Genomic DNA, 17567 nt, shown 5'->3' on the forward strand with positions numbered 1-17567 from the left:
TTCTGTATTCTTTTGTTCTACCTGTTAAGACTTTGGTTTAGTTAATGAAGGTTAAAATTAGATTCTAGTTTTGTGGTGTTGCAAGACATGAATTGGGGAACTTCTTCTCAACAAACAGAAGTATTATGCAAATTAACACAGCTCTGTTTGTGAAGTGTGTGTGATATAATTCTCATCAGGATACCCACCAATTCACTGATGAGAAAAAATCCTCCCAATAAATCATGTGTTTCATTTTCCTTATAACTGAAACAATTTTGAGATTAGTTGGTTTTCCAGGTAGAATTAAATGCCTGCTTTCTCTCACTGAGCAGTTGATTGATGATGTATAGTTTGCCTACTGTGTGCATAATGGAAACCTTATTGTATTAAATCTTTCTTGTTTACTGCATTGTAGATTTAGAGGTTGGTGTATCGTTCTTACAGTCTGAACAAGGACATGCATTTCTGACAGTGTTCAGACATTTGAGGCTGCAGTACATAGTCAGTGATCTGGCATCTGCAAGAATTATCGAGCGAGATAATTTGATACCAGCAGGTTGGAATGTATTTTATTTATGGTCCACTTTTCTTCCAGGGACTCAAGGCGGATTAGGCATAGTAAATCAGTACAGTCAACAAAATGGGACATTTACAGTGCAATCCTAAAGAGAGTTACACCAGTCTTAGCCTATTCATCCTAAAAACACTTTCCTGGGAATAAATCCTGTTGAGCAGACTTTAGTAGAATTCTGAGTAGACCTGCATAGGGGATTGCACTGTTAATAACCAACGCATTAGAATTTTAGAAGTCTGGAACCACCAGAAAGAACTGAAGCATAGTATAATTATTAACATGAAATATTAAGCAGTACAGAAATTAAATAATAGCATTCTATAGGATAATAGACCAATGTACAGTAGTCTAGTCTTGATGTTACTGTGGCATGGATCCAGATGACCAGGTCAGCCATACCAAGGGAAAGGGCTGTCTTACAGGCTAGGTTGAATTGGTAGAAAGTGTTTTTTGCAGCTGCGTTAACTTGCTTCTCGGGTAATAAAGCTGGATCAAGTATAACCACAAGGCTTTTAGCTGAGTCAGCAAGGGTCAGGAGCAGCTCCCCCTTTTTTTTTTGCTCAGTCAGAGAATGTGTCCACATTGGATCAGTTAAGGTCAGAATTGAATCAGAAGACCTAGTGAGAGGATTAGCCAGTCTTGTCCTGGTCACATACCCCAGAGAGCACTACTTTCATGGTCTCAAAATCTCCTTAAGATCCCTGGACTGAAAGTAGCTCGATTGACCCGCACTAGAGCCTGAGCATTCTTGGTAACAGCCCCCACTTTGTGGAATGCCTTCCCCGAAAACATCAGGGCCCTGTGGGACCTGCCACAGTTCCGCAGTGCATTTGGGTTGTATAGAAATTCTGTGGTGTGAAGTTAGGTTTGGTTTTGGGTGCCCCTGGAATTGGACCCCCTGGCCCAATCTTTTTGGGACTTGGGGGTTTTGTAGGGGAGAGTCCCCTGCGGGTTCCCTGCAAATTTGGGGGCTCTCCCTCAAACCCCCTGCCCCCCCAGTAGCCTCTAATTATGCCCTATGTTGCCATTGATTTCAATGGCCCATAGGGTATAATGGTGGGATAGGGGCACCCTCTTTGGGTGCCCCTGGAATGGGACCCTCTGGCCCAATCTTTTTGGAATTTGGGGGGTTTGTAGGGGAGAGTCCCCTGCAGGTCCCCGGCAAATTTGGGGGCTCTCCCTCAAACCCCCTCCCCTCCAGGTGGCTTCCAATATACCCTATTTTGCCATTGATTTCAATAACCGTAGGGTATAATGGGGCCGTATATTCGGAAATAGCTGCGCATCTACCTTATATGCGGCTATTCCGAGTACCCGTATTCAGAAATATACGGTATTCCGAATTTTTTGGCCCCGTATATTTCCGAATCCGATTAATTCCAAATTTTTTTTCTTTTTTTTGCACACCCATAGTGGCTATTACCTTCAGCATTGACAATCTCACTGAATTAATATAATGGAAATCAGAAGCTTGCCATCTCGGATTTTTAATATATATGGAAATGTTTTTATATATCTAATTTGAATATGTTTGTAAATTGTTAATGTTTTAAACTGTTGTTAGCCGCCCTGAGCCTGTCGGGGGAGGTCAGGATAGAAATCTGATAAATAAATAAATGTTCACCAATGAGAGAAATAGTTGCGGATCAAGCTGAGTTTGGGTAATGGTAATTATTGTCATAGTTACCATTGTAGTAGATAGGTTAATCAAAGTGTTAACCCAGTGCACTGCAGCAATGCAAAAGGCAAACTCTTATGTTAGGGATTATTAGGAAAGGGGTTGAAAATAAAACAGCTGACATTATCATGCCTCTGTATCATGCTGCAGCCTCATTTGAAATGCTGCATACAGTTCCAGACACCATATCTCAAAAAGGACACCATAGACCTAGAGAGAGCAACCAACAGGATTAGGGCGTTGGAACACCTTCCCCGCAGAAAAGTCTGGGACTTTTCCATTTAGAACAGTGACAACTAAGGATAGACATGATAGAAGTTTATAAAATTATGCACGGGATGGAGAGAGTTGCATGGGATGGAGACAAAACTTATTCTCACTCTCCCAGAATTCTAGAACTTGAGGGCATCCAGTGGAGCTGATGGGCTAATTAAGGACAGACAAAAGGAAGTACTTCTTTACACAGCGAGTGATTAAAATGTTGAAGTTGCTGCCAGAGGATGTAGTGATGGCCACATACACAGCTTTAAAATGGGATTAGATAGATCCATGAAGGATAGATCTATCAGTGGCCATTAGCCATGGAGACCAAAGGGAATCTCCATGTTCAGAGGCAATCAGCCTCTGAATCTCATTGCCAGGAGGCAACATCAGGGGAAGATCTTGGCCTCTATGACCTGTTGTGGGACCTCCAGAAGAACTGGTTGACCACTGTGTGAGACAGGATTGCTGAACTAGATGGGCCACTAATTTGATCCAGCAGGGCTCTTCTTACAGCTTTGGTGAAAGGGCATTCTTTCTATTGCAGAATTTCCGGAACTTTCTAGCAACATTTGGGAATCTTATTCTCCTGTAGTACTCACTTTCAGATGTAGAGACAAGTAATAGTGGGTGTACAGACAGAATGCTGGACTTTGGAATTAGGTGGTGTGGGTTTGAATTCCCGTATACTGTGGCTACCCTAAATGAAATATATATTTTGCTTGAATGGATCATATATGCCTGTTTCATTTGTGGGTCTTTGGAGTACAGTAACTGGACTTAGAGTATCCATAGTACTGAATTAATCTGTCCTGTTTTTCATCATCCTCTTTAAATTGTTTTTGGAAATAGTCCCACCTCTCCACCACTGTCCTGTTCTTCCTGAAACCCTATTTCACACTGGTTTGTTCTATTCTTGACTTCAGTTTCCTTCTGTTATTGATGAATCTTAGTTTGCATAATTATATGCATTTTTATAAAGCTTTTATTTTGCTGTCCTGCTGGTACAAAACACAGTAAACTCCCCCCCCCCGGTGCCCAAATAGGGTTGCCAATCCCCAGGTGGGGGCAGGGGATCCCCCGGTTTGGAGGCCCTCCCCCCGCTTCAGGGTCATTAGAAAGCGGGGGGAGGGGAGGGAAATGTCTGCTGGGAACTCTATTATTCCCTATGGAGATTTATTCCCATAGAAAATCATGGAGAATTGATCCGTGGGTATCTGCGGCTCTGGGGGGGGCTGTTTTTTGGGGTAGAGGCACCAAATTTTCAGTATAGCTTCTAGTACCTCTCCCCAAAATACCCCCCAAGTTTCAAAAAGATTGCACCAGGGGGTCCAATTCTATGAGCCACAAAAGAAGGTGCCCCTATCCTTCATTATTTCCTATGGAAGGAAGGAATTGAAAAGGTGTGCCATCCCTTTAAATGTGGTGGCCAGAACTCTCTTTGGAGTTCAATGATGCTTGTCACAGCCTTGATCTTGGCTCCACACCTAATGTCTCCTAGCTCCACCCCCAAAGTCCCCAGATATTTCTTGAATTGGGTTTGGCAACCCTATGCCCAAAATAGTCTTTTGTTTTCCCTTAGGGGAGGAGAGAATGTGAACATGCACTTGTTCAGCATGGTCTGTATAACAATGGAACCTTCTCGTTCATTTAATTTTGATGATGCTAGCAAAATGGCTTTAGGGCAAGAAATCCAGAGTCATGGTGGTAGATGGAATGAGCCGAAAAGCGTATACCTAGAATTAAACTTCATTGATCAATAAAGGGCACTCTTTCTATTGCAGAATTTCCAGAACTTTCTAGGAACATCTTACTCTCCTGTAGTATTTACTTTCAGATGACTAGGCTCAAATTTTGTTCTATTGCTTGTTATAGCTGAACATAACATTTGTTGAAATTAAGATTTGCTGTTTAGTTTTCATGCCTTCTGTAAAAGGCTTATTTTGATCTTTTTAAAATTTTAGAGTGGCTGTCCTCTGTTTACAAACAGCAGTGGTTTGCCATGCTCAGAGCAGAACAAGACAATGATATTGGGTATGTATATTAAAACCCTTTCTCTACAATTGTGATAGTGCTCCTCCTCTAGTATATCCATCCTGAGATGCTTCTTTGCAGATGAAAGGGAAGTAAGCATGATCAAGCAACTCTTTACATTCAGGAGGGCTGGTGTAATGGTTAGAGCATCAGGGTAGTGTCTGGGGTGTCTGGGTTAGAATCCCTTGCTTGACCAGATTGAGCTTTCCAAATGACCTTGGAGCTGTCACAATCTCTCAGTCTGACCTATTGTCATAATGTGGTTGTGAGGAGTAAGTGGAGGGGGAGCAATGTGAACAATCTCTTTGATTCTGATGAGGGAGAAAAGTGGGATGAAATAAGCAAATAAATAACAAGCTCAGCCTTTTATATTGGTTTTTACCATGGGCCCACAGACTTTGGGTGAATTACTAGCCAGTCATTATTTATGCTTACCCTCATGTTGCTGTGATCCATGGGGGTGTCGGGGAAGAGGGGAGATGGACTCATCACTACTTTCCATCTCTGAAGATTGCTGCAAATTGAGAAAAAGGCTGATCCTCCCCTGAGTCTTATAGTGAAAGACTTAAGGAAGATCTTTAAAGTTAGATACTTTTTTCAGAGTCTGGTATGTTGCATCTTGCCTTCTGTAAAGCCAGCATGGAGTAACAGATGAGCCTCTCTGCAACTATTGGAGAATGGAGTGGGTGGGTGGATTATTGTTGCTAATGGCGTGGAGAATGGAATTGTGAATTCCTGGTGATGTGAATATGTAGTTCAGTTGTGCTTACCTTCAATAAAAATGAAAAATATTGTGAGTTCAATACTTTTACATCCCAGTCCAGTACATGCATACTTGCATATGCAGTTCCATGTAAGTCTACATAAGGTTGTATCCTAGACTTATTGGCAGTTTCAAGTAAATCTCCCTAAGAATTTATCCTGGCTATTTCCTTGAAACATTTGGTGTTTTCTCTTGGACAGGGTAAATAGGCTGTTGAACTGCATTTGGTGTTAAAGCCTAATTTCTGTCCTTGGTCTGTGGTAAAAAATATGGCTGCAAAAAAACAGCAACAAAGTGCTGTCTGAAGGAGAATTACACCCTTCTAGATGAGCTGAAATTAGGCTTAGAAAGGTATAACTTGGTTCAAGATTGCACTGAAAGCCATGGAAGCTGTTCTAAGATTAGTTAGTTAAGATTACCTGTTGTGAACACATTAATAAGATTTGGGGCATTGTAACCATTTTGTGATCCTAATGAACTGGTAAACAAAATACATCCATTGTCTGCTTATAGGATGCCTCTTCCTCATTCTTCTGCTGAGCAACTTGAGGGAGTTTTGCCTTTTTATCCTTGCAGCCATTTTGGAAGGTGTCCTGGGTGCTCCATTTGGGTGAGGGGGGAGGAAGGAAGTGTGTGTCTCCAGTAAGTTGTTAATTTTCATGTGCATACTACTTGTGCTGCTGGCAGCTAAAAGCTGAAGTATTTTGGTAGTCCCAGTCTCGAATGTCCTGTACTATTTGGCCTTTTTAGGTTAAATAAAAGATCTGTTTTGGATAGGGAAATGGTTGACTAGATCTCTGTTGTATTTGGTGGGTAGGAGATTCCCCTCCCCCAGTAAAATTTTGGGTTCACCTACTAAGATTGACAATAGATTTACAGTAGAAAGACAGAAAAAGGATGAAGAAACAATTGCCATGGAGAATGCACTGCTACAAGTTGTGATAGGCAGTGACTTGGATTGCTTTAAAAGATAATTCAACAAATTAATGAAAGGTCAGATAGCAGTTGTCAGCTGTGATAGTGAAAGGGTTCAAAGGCAGTAAGCAACTGAATATCAGTTGACATGGGCAAATAGGATATTGCACCTTCATGATCTATTCTTGAGTTTCTTTAGGGCATCTGGTTGACCATTGCTTGACTGGATGAACTCTCTGTATCATCCTGTAGACTTTCTTAGGTTCACTTACACAGCATTCTTCTGCCAGCTGGATTGGAGGAAAAAGGTAGAAACAGGAACAACTGACTTCTTGCTGGTCACTGCTTCTGTGATCTGCATAGGATTGAGTGGGGGAGGAGGGCCATAATGGGTAGCTGCTGCAACACAATGTATTTGAGCACAGGATTCTAAGACCTGATCATCTCCCACCTCTACTGATTTGTTTCGTCGTCTTGTGGTGACAATGTCCTAGTGGCTGCAAGTATTAATACAACAGTGTACTTTTTGGCTTTTACCAGCACGAAGGGCTTGCTAGTAATCTTGTCTTTGTTCATGACTGTAACTTCAGAATCACACAGTTTATTAATTTGTTGAGCAGGAAGAGTTAGATGTAACCAGCAAGCAGCTGATATAATCTATTGAAAAGCTTTCCACTTTCACATGGCTTAACTTAAACTGTGTACACAATTTAATGGATTGCTTCTCTTATTCATTCTTTGGGCAAAATGTTGATTTTTTAAATGTCCTTTTGAATGTTCACAGGCCTCAGGAAATCAATAAAGAAGAACTTGAGGAAAATAGTATGAGGTGTGGCAGGAAACTCTCCAAGGATGGTGATGTGAGTACAAATATTTCTTCATGCCTCTGTTAATTAACTGTTGCCAAAAAGTGGTTTTTAAATGAAAGTAGAGTTCTCATAAGCAGGTCAACCTTCTTTCTGCAAGGATTAAATTATTTTGTCTGACACCTAAAGAATATAACAGTATTATGCCAACATGTCACTGCTCTTCATGTTCTAGGCTAGCCTGATCTTGTCAGCTCTTCGAAGTTAAGCAGGGACTGTCCTGTTTAGTACATCACTAGATCACCAATGATGTCCAGAGTTGCTACACAGAGACAGGCAATTGCAAGCAACCTCGGTTCGTCTCTTGCCTTGAAAACCCTGCGGGGTTGCCATTAGTTGTCTGTGACTCATTGGCAGTTTCCACAACCATAGGAACTGCTTTTGATTAAAAAACATACAGAAAACATTTTTGTGATAAAACTTTCAGCAGAAGATACTTTAAATTTCTTGTGCTGGCATCAGAATTGGTGATGACAAGGTAGGAAGTGCAGAATTAAGGCATACTTTTAGGCTATTACATCTAGGAAACTGTCTTTCCTTAATGATAGATCCAGGTGGGTAGCCGTGTTGGTCTGAAGCAATAGAACGAAGTTGGAGTCCAGTAGCAATAAAACAAAGCTTTATTGAGAACGTAAGCTTTTGTGTGCTAAAAGCACACTTCATCAGACAGTGAAATGGGATACACTTAGCATTGCTACATATAGCTTGTGGGTAGTGAGTAAGTATGCGAAATAGTACAGTACAAAGTTAGAGTCCAATGGCAAAATAGTGAAATTAACAAATTGAAAGAATAACAGTTTTGCCTGAATATAGTATAAGTTGCATTGGAAAACAGCAAAAGGCAATAAGCATGTTGGAATTGGAGAATGATGGTGAGAAAGGCAGTAAATGTGGAGTCTGTTAATTACTCTATTTCTCCTCAAGCATGGGTTAAACTGAGAACATTTTTTCTCAGAGGTGTTTGTGTCCACGCAGTATACTTTTTAACATGTAGCATAGCGTTATAAATATTTATATAAATATAAATCCCAGTTTGCCAATACAAAAGGAATACATTAGAATACAGTGGAAGATGAGTTTAGTATATGTAATGAGATAAACAGCCAACATCCCTTATTCTGGTTTGTCAAAAAAGACATTCTGATACACTATTCTAAAAGAGAAATACATTGGAATAAAGTGGGTGTATGGCTCTGGTTGGTGAGAATGGGGTTAACATATGTAATGAGATAAGAAACCAATATTCCTGTTCAGTCCTGGGGAGGTGTTTATTCCAAGTGTCTAAATAACTTGTAATTCAGGAATTTTTCTTTCAATTCATGAAGTTTCTTTGCAGTAAAACAGCTTTGTTATCTTGCCTTATTGCCCCTTATTCCTTATCTTTTCAAGTATTGTTGGCGATGGACCGGTTTCAACTTTGGCTTTGATTTGCTGGTTACATATACAAACCGTTACATCATCTTTAAGCGCAACACACTGAATCAACCATGCAGCGGCTCAGTCAGTTTGCAGTCCCGAAGGAACATTGCTTTCAGGTGCGTGTGGCATGTCACCATATAGGGGTCTGGGAATATTGATGATAGTTGAACTTCATTAAAAGTGGGTTGGGATTTGCCCTGCTCAAGCCTTTAACATTTTACAGTGTACTGAAAGGGAAGATTACTGGAAGATGTGTTCCACTCCCCCCAGTTCAGAATGCTGTACATTTTCAATAGCCATGGCTACTGATGGGGGATTAATTAGAATTTGAGGGAAAGCACTTACTGCAGTTCCAACTAATTAATTAATTTCAAACACCTCCCTGGACTCTTTAAACTGTGAACAGGGCAGAATCCCTAACAGTTTGTAATATCCTGGAATAGTGGGTTCAGGTTGGTGGATTTATAGCATGAGGTGCACATTCCAGCCTACCTCCTACTCTGTTGTAGGACATCGGAAGAGAGCAGTAAAAAGGCACCTCTCTTGCACTGTATGACACAGGTTCAAAGTTAAAAATGAGGAGCTTCCTGCTGTCCTAGCCCTTAACCTTAGCAGTTAGGACAATTGCACTCAAGTATTAGAGAGCTGAGTTCTGCGCAAATTGAACAGAAAATTTTGCACTTCCTGTACTTTGGAGATGGGGATTTCTAATAATTGTGGTCCCCACTATTCACAATTCTTCACAGAATCCTGTGTCTGTTTGTTAACTTCTGTGTCTCGCAACAAATGTAGAAGGCGCAAAGTGGAGTGGTTCTGTAGGGTAGTAAAGGCTCTTGTTGAATGACAGACACAGCATACCTGTTCAGAAAACTTGTGTGAATGTGTATCAGTAATATTATCTCACTCTTATGAATAAGGGTTTTGCATACATTCTTCTTTGATAACTGCTAAGCTTTATCTTGGCAGCACAGGGCAGGTTGTGGGTGTTATACTTGGGCTGTGAGTGGTGGTGGGGAAAGAACTCAACTTGGAAAAAAACATGCACTTTGGTGTGTGATTTGAAATCCAGCTTTCTTCTCATTGAACAGTTGTTTGGGGTTGAATGGAGACTGAGTGAGGCTGTTTTTTCTCCATCTCAACATATTGCCACTTGGGAGAAAAGGCCAAACATTTTCCCAGGAAGGGAAGTAACTGCATCAGCTCCTTTCACTTGCATAAAGTCTACCTGGGCCCCTTGGCGAAAAAGCCCAGTATTTGCTGATACTCTCCTATTTCCTTGTTAACTCCTCCACTTCTCCCAGTTATCAGAAGAGGCTGCCTGCATAGGTTCTGGCAACTGTAATGAGAATCACAACAGCTTATGAAGAAAGGAGATACCCTCTTTTTTTCCTTCCCTGTTCTCTTTTATTCCTTCACCATTCTCTAACTTTTCACAGGTTTCAACTTTCATAGTATGACTTCTCTTCCATCCTTAGGTTGCGCCTGGCTTCTTTTGATAGCAGTGGGAAGCTTATTTGCAGTAGAACTGCAGGATATCAGATATTAACCCTTGAAAAAGATCAGGTATTGTTTTCTAATTGTTTTGGTTTATTTCTGATTCTTGTTTGTGGACATTCATCCTTAGAAAATTCAAGACATTTGTAGGAAAAAACCAAAAAGGAAATGGGATTTATTGAATTTCAGTGCTGACTATAATGAGACTATTTCTTATGAAGTTGCACTGTATTTGCAGTTATAAAGGTGCTGAACTGCAGAATCTGTGACCCAACAGCCATTTCTTGTGGTCCACTGATAGCTGTTCTATGACAACCAGGCACCATTTTACATGTATTTATTTTACATAGAATTTTTAAAATTCTACTTCTGCATAATCCTGTTGAAGGCAGCTTAGAAGTAAAAACACCATAGACTATTTAAATCATCAAAAATCAACAATATAAAAAACAGAGCAAGCCATTGGAGCAAGCCAGGCATCCAAAATGCAGCAAAAAGATATCCATTTCCGACTTATCTATGGGACTGCCTCCTCTACTATGTCCTTGGAAGGGCACTATGCTCCACAGGTCAAAATCTGCTGGTGATCCCCGGCCCTAAAGAGGACTTTTTCAGTCCTGGCCCTGACTTGGTGGAAAACTCTGCCAGAAGACATCAGGGCCCTGAGGGATCTTTTACAGCTCTGCAAGGCTTGTAAGGCAGAAATGTTCCACCAGGCCTTTGCATAAGGACAGTGACAGTTGACATGCTGGCACCCTCTTCTCCCACCCTTGCTGGCACCTTCTTCTCACCCTCAATGTAATGATTGGAAATTGAACAATAGCAGAGATTTCAGGTTTTCACGACTGGTAACATCATTAGGGTTTGTAGAATCTTTCGGGCTCAAGTGCCGTGTTCTACTGGAGAAAGTTTTCCTTCCAGATGTTTCGTTCTCAGCTGCAGAGAACATCCTCAGTGGCGTTGCAGCCGGAGCAGGCGCTCTGACCTTGGCTGCTGTGCATTGAGTGATGCACTTTAAATGAGACACCATTGGGGTTTATAATTTCTTTTTAATGTAACTGTTTTTACTGATTTCAGTGTATGTATCACCCCAGAGTCGAAAACGACTGGTCCTTGCACAGGGGACTATCTTTACCTTTTTATGTTATTCTTATGTGGTACATTGCCCAGAGCCTGGCACTGGCCAGGATGGAGCGATTCATTAAGATAGATTAGTAACAACAACAAAATAATAATAACAGACCTCAGAGCAAAAGCAGACTATAAACAGCTAAAAAGATAAAAGCACTCAGGCTTCCCTACGATGCATGAGGCAAAGCTGAAAAGAGGCAGAGTATTCTTTTGAATTAGAACTCTCCATCTCCGTTCACTAATGCAGAGTTCGGCTGGTGTTTTCTCCAGACACAGATATGGAGCGCATGTGCCTAAAGGATGTTGAAGAGAGCTGGGGAGAATGAGAAACTCCTCAGGCAGATTTTTAAGTGTTTGTTGCACATTCTGGAAAGAAGTGAATCAGGAATATAATATGTATCTGAAATACTTACTAAATATCATGCAAGTGAAAAAAATTGTACAACAAATCCTCATAGGTGTGGGTTGGGAGGTCACATAGCATTGGGGCAGTCTACAAATTGTCTTTCCCATTTGAAGGCTCTCCAGATGCTTAGGACAAAAGCAGCCTGAATAATGTTGCTGCTTTTGCAGTGTTTCTCACTTCACTTGCTTAATGTGAAGGGGATGTGGCTGGTGCAAAAAGTTGCAGGATGAATTAAAGCTACGTGTGACAGAATGAAAAAAAACAGTTGAAGTTCAAAGTAGCTGGAGGTTAGAGGATCTGTTTTGTTTCAGCTTTTTAAAAATGTGTAATTGCTTTTGGCACTTTTTTTGGCTGTCATCCAAAAATGCTTTCTTTTTAGCTAACTAGATCCTTATATTTGCTTTATAGGAACAAGTAGTGATGAATTTGGACAGCCGATTGTTAGTCTTTCCTCTGTACATTTGTTGTAATTTCCTGTATACATCCCCAGAGAAAAGAATGGAGAATGACGGGCCTTCAGATAACCTGGAAAACTGAGCATTATCTTTGAAACTCAGCACTGTTAATCCGTTTTCTTGAATGCTTTAATTCACGTACTGCATTGGTGCACTGAAGGAAAAGTAATAAAAAAGCCTTATGTACTGTAACAGATAAAAATGCAACTTCTACTCTGTATCTATACATTCCTATGCATTTTCAAAACATTTGCAATTAAGTATGGCAACCGTGTTTTTATAAGCATCTTCAGAGGAGGCTGCACACTTCAAAATTAGATCCCCCCTCTTGCTTATTACAAACTGAATTGCAGCTAGCAAAACTGGGCCTGTTTAAATGTTAATAGTGCATTTGTATAATTCATGATAAACTTAGGTTGACCTGTTATTTCTACTGAACAGTGTCTAGGTTTTGTTCTGGCTGATCTTCATATATTTTAAGGGTCAGTTTTTTCCTGCCTTCAGTATTTGTGCTTTGGAGTGAGGCACACTTTGACCCCTTTGAGTTTTTTTTTTTAATTCATTAAGCATTTTGGGATTGTATTAAGTTGGGTTATTTCAATATGTAATATATGCTTACATGTATATTTTACTTGTTCTCAAAGTATTTTTTTTAAACATCGGATGTATTTTTAAAGTTTGTTTTGTGGAGTACACAAGAGAAGAGATGGATGCTGTTCCAGTCCTGCAATTTTAGTGCTACTGCAGAGGCTTCAGTCCACCTACCGTTTTGCGTAGGCCTCAGTATTTGGGGAGTATTTTTTTCACGAGCCATTAAAGCACAGAGCATTCCCCAATGCTGATATGTATGAAGAGGTTTCTGCTGGTAGGATCCCCCAGACCCAAAGCAGTTCCTGCCTTTAAGAGTTGCAGCAAAAAGAATATTCTGCCCACCATAGCTTATCTCTTCATTACAGCTCTGTTGAGGCAAGAGCCACACTTGTGACATTCTGGATCATTTGATACCCTTAAATGCACAAGAGGCCTCTCAGGTTCTCAGTTGAAGACATGTGTTGGAGCATGGATGGTGGTTCAAATGCTTGAGAAGACTAAGAAATATCTTTGAGAAACTCTCCATGGTGTGCCTTGCACCTCCTCAGTCTCTCTCACCTGAGCCTGTCAACAAGTTTCACATAGAATTCCACTGAAGCCCAAAGTGTGCAAAGAACAAGGTTCTGAAACAAGTCATGTACTTGAGAGTAAACATCCTGATTATGCTCAGGAACTTGTGACCTTGGAGTGCCTTTTGAGTTATATAAGTATTTGAACAGTTCTCACATCACTTAAGCTAGGTTGCAGGATTCAAAATAGGAACCAACTTAATAGATATCTTGAGTTGGTCTACAAAAAAGAGAGTGATCCATTAAAACGCAAGATGTAAACTTTTACGTCCTTTGTATATACCTGGGTGGGTTTTTTTTAATTTGCTGTTGAATCTTAAAATTTTTGTTGATGCCCTATTTTGTAATGTTACTTTAAAAAAAGTAATCTTTTATGCTATGAAGATAAAAATAACATGTTCAGCAGTCTGAAACTATGTTAAATTGTGAATAAACCCCTCCAGTTAATTTCTAGTTCAGTGTCAATATTTTTTTGTTTGCTCTTTGAAGATGCGCTGGTTCAAGATATGCACTGTGAAGGGACATCACCAAAAATCAGACACGTGGCAACAAGAAATTTTTTTGGTTGAATTCTAGCAATATTCCACTAAGTCACAATGCTGAGTGGATACTGTCCGCATTGTAGTTTTTAACTGCATTCTAGTTTAACTGAATGAGGAAATAAGATAGAAGAATACCTCTAAAGGTTTATAAACCCCATAGATGCAGGAAAAAGCTATAATGATTAAATCAGGGACCAGCAAGTACTTTCATGAGCATTTCATTACCTCTTCTCCCCTTTGTTTTCTCTTTCCGTTCTCTGAAAGCCCCTATACCCCTTCCCTTTTTCTACTTCATGCTTTTCTTCCTACCCAGGACTCAACCAACTTTTATCTGTCCCCCTGCCCCCTCTCCCCCCATCAGCTTTCTGTCCCTTGGAAAACTATGGCCAGGTCGCATAGTGCCAGCTAAACCTGGCCCAGTTGTGTGGTAGGGAACATGAAAGTATTTGCATGGGCAACCTCACTTTTTCATGTATCCCCTCTACACACAATTTCCTCATTCCCTTTATCTGGACAATCCCCCTATCCTCACCTTTTCCCTAGTATTGATCTCTTTCTCATCCAACCAATGTACTTTTTTTCTCCTCTCCATCTTCAGCTATATGTATTTTATTACTGGAGAAGCAATTTAATGCAGCTGCAAAAATGGTTTTCCACCGACTCAGGCTAGGCTGTAAGATGGCCTGTTACCCTGATATGGTTCACCTGGCAATCTGGATCCATGCTACAGTAACTTTGGGACTAGACTACATGGTCTTCCTTCAAAATTGGTTTGGAAACTCCCATCTGGTCCAGAATGCTGTGACTTGGCTATTAACAGGAACTAAAAGGAATATGGATTTTACTTCCATTCTGCAGACATTGGCTGCCCATCTGTTACCAGGCTCCATTTAAAGTATTTGCTCTGAAAATGGGCAAAATCAATAACTGCTTGTACATGTTCTTTCTTTGTTGTGGCTCCTGCATAGTAGGCCATAGTAGAATGGCCTGCCCAAGGAGGGTAGGAAGGCTCCAAGTCTCCTGACTTTCTGCAAACTATGCAAAACAACTATTCAAGAAGGCTTTTCTGCTCTGGTGAAAGGATTGCACTCTGTGTAATGATTCACAAACTTACTTGGGCTTGCATAAGTGATTGGGACTGGTCTATACTGTTGTGATGGCCTTATTGTGTGATTTCTATACCATTTAAGGTGTCATAGTAATACCTATGCTATGCTTAGTTCTTTCTGGTGGTTCCAGGCTTCTAGGGAGAAAGGGTTGCACTGGTAGGTAGGAGATAAACAAGGTGCAAGGTTCATTAGTTCTTCTATGCCTATTGCTGTATCCAAATGCAATTGTTATTTAATGCTCCCTTTTGTTGATCATATGGACTCTCACTGTGTGTAATCCATTTTGAGTCACTATGAGAAAGGCAGACGGTAACAAAAAAAATAATTTTCTAGCTCTGCTGTATTTGTTCTCCTGGTGATAAAACTTGCCTATTCCTGTCTGTTTTTCTGCTAGCTTGACTATCTTCTATTGTACTTGCCACTCCCATGCACACCCAAACACTGGCAGATATTCTCATTTCCCCGCGTTCTGTGTCTTTTACTTCCTGCTGCTTGTGTTCAGTTCATAGCATTCAGCTCAACACCTTCTAAATCTTTGAAACTTGTGAAGTTTCCAGTAGTGCAGGAACCATGTATACACCAACATGGTGTAGCAGCTAGGGCAGGGGTGGGGAACCTCCGTCCCGAGGGCCGTATAAAGCCCTTGAGGTCACTTGGTGTGGCCCTTGGGGATTGCTGGACTGAACTGAGCCATGTGGCAGCCTCTCTGGGTCCTGGCTGGCCAGCGAGGATCATGGGGCCCAGTCGCACTGTGCAGCAGCCTCCCCAGGGCTAGGCAGGGATCACAGGGCCCAGATGTACTGTGCGGCAGCCCCCCTGGGGCCTGGCTGGCCGGCCAGAATTGCTGCAGGGCCTAGAAAAGTTACCATCACAGTTCAGTTTGCACTTGATTCCCATCCAAGTACTAACCCAGGCCGACCCTGCTTAAGCATCACAGGAGGGACAGTGGCTCAGTGGTAGAGCATCTGCTTGGGAAGCAGAAGGTTCCAGGTTCAATCCCTGGCATCTCCAAAAAAGGGTCCAGGCAAGTAGGTGTGACAAACCTCAGCTTGAGACCCTGGAGAGCTGCTACCAGTCTGAGGAGACAATACTGACTTTGATGGACCAAGGGTCTGATTCAGTATAAGGCAGTTTCATATGATTATCCCAAATGGCGTGGCCTAATATGCTAATATAATGAGTGTGTAACCTAATATGCTAATATTAGGGGATGTGGTCTAATATGCCACTGAGTTCCTGCTGGGCTTTTTCTACAAAAAAGCCCTGGACCTATGCATTTGCCTAGGGCAGTGGGCCATGTGTGGGTGTGTGTGCACGCGCGCTGAATTAGGCTCTCTCCACATGACTTCAAATAGAAAAACAATTATTTGCATTAATTTTGCTGGCCTGAATCATTTTTAATTTGCATTAATTTTGCTGGCCTGAATCATTCTTCCTTGGCGGAGCACTTTTTAAAAAGTTGATCATTTTTATGGCCCGCGAATGATGTTATAAATATCCATGCAGAAAAAAGGTTCCCCACCCCTGAGCTAGATTGTCAAGGTAGGATCTAGGAGACCTAGGTTTGAATTCCACTCTGCCATGGAAGGTTGCTGGACAACTTTGGGACAGTTACTCATGCCCTGAGCCTGCTTTGGTGGGGAGGACGGGATATACATCGAATAACCTAAACCAAAACTAAACTTAGCCTTAAACTACCTTGGGTTGTTGTGAGGATAAAACAGAGGAGGGGATAATGTTGCAAGTGACTTTGGGTCCCCACTGGAGAGGAAAGCAAGATATAAAGTAAATAACTAAACTGAGTTCTGGAAAACTGGACTTGCTGACTGGGAAGAAAGAATACCAAGAATGATGCTGTGATTTCTTTAAATGCCTTTTTAGTTTTAAACTGTCACCTCCAGGTTTAAATTATGGCAATTTTCAGTGTGTGGTGCAGTGGAGCTGCTTGCAAATGGGAATAGTCAATCTGTTGTTTAATGCTGGAGAAAAGAGAATTGAGACAGATAATCACAAACTGTTTCTCTTTGTGGCTGCCAATATGCGTGATGCTGTTAGACAGCTGAGATTTGTATTTTGTTTATTTGCCACTACAATAAACCAACAGTGCCAATGCAAATCAGTCCTGCTTAATCCTTCCTCAGACTTTTAGGCAACCTAAATCCAGTGATTCTGAAGACACATTTATTGCACCATAAGTTTTCATGAGCCAGAGCCCATTTCCTCAGGCTTATGAAGTGCTGCATTCAGTTGGCAAAGAGATTTTATACCTGGAGTTACAAACAGCAGGAGGAGCAATGAGCTCCCAATAGCCCAAATACTTATGCCTCCATGCTAAAATAACATTTATTCACTTTTAACCTAATCCCTTTAAGTCAGTAGCTCTTGGTATATTTCAGATAGCTTCTTCAAAAAGCACCTGCCCTCACTTGCTCTCATGAGGTCTATTCAAGTATTGTGGTAAATGCCACACAGAGGGCATCTCAGAGGGCTGGATTCCTCTGGCACTGCTCAAGGGTGCACTGCCTGAATGCTGGTGCCAGGGTGAATAAGTTAACTTTGAAATTCTGATTCCTGGGCCAGGTCATTGTTTGGGATGCCAGGTTATTCCCTACTAAAATTGGAATATCAGTGTCCGTCAGAACTCCCAATATTCGTTTGCCTTGGAAGTTCTTGTATTTTATAGGGATCTCAGCTAGAGCCACTTCAAACATAGGTCCATGAATGCTTTCAGGTTGTATGTTTGCCCAGGCAAATACTGGTGTTTCTGCACTAGTGCTG

At 41.2% G+C, this 17567-nt stretch overlaps 1 protein-coding gene across 1 annotated transcript in view; it reads left to right on the forward strand.

The window, feature by feature from the left end:
- The window catches only part of GMCL1 (germ cell-less 1, spermatogenesis associated), a 31024-nt gene extending 17433 nt beyond the window's left edge, over positions 1–13591 (forward strand). Inside the window, exons 9-14 of the mRNA XM_060251075.1 lie at positions 398–538; positions 4460–4529; positions 6992–7067; positions 8463–8608; positions 9968–10055; positions 11932–13591. Of these exons, the coding sequence (XP_060107058.1) occupies positions 398–538; positions 4460–4529; positions 6992–7067; positions 8463–8608; positions 9968–10055; positions 11932–12060 (650 nt within the window). The 3' untranslated portion in view covers positions 12061–13591. The remainder of the gene's footprint in view (positions 1–397; positions 539–4459; positions 4530–6991; positions 7068–8462; positions 8609–9967; positions 10056–11931) is intronic.
- Positions 13592–17567: the final 3976 nt, after the last annotated feature.

This window comes from Heteronotia binoei, chromosome 12, assembly GCF_032191835.1.
Source record: "Heteronotia binoei isolate CCM8104 ecotype False Entrance Well chromosome 12, APGP_CSIRO_Hbin_v1, whole genome shotgun sequence".
Lineage (NCBI taxonomy): Eukaryota > Metazoa > Chordata > Lepidosauria > Squamata > Gekkonidae > Heteronotia > Heteronotia binoei.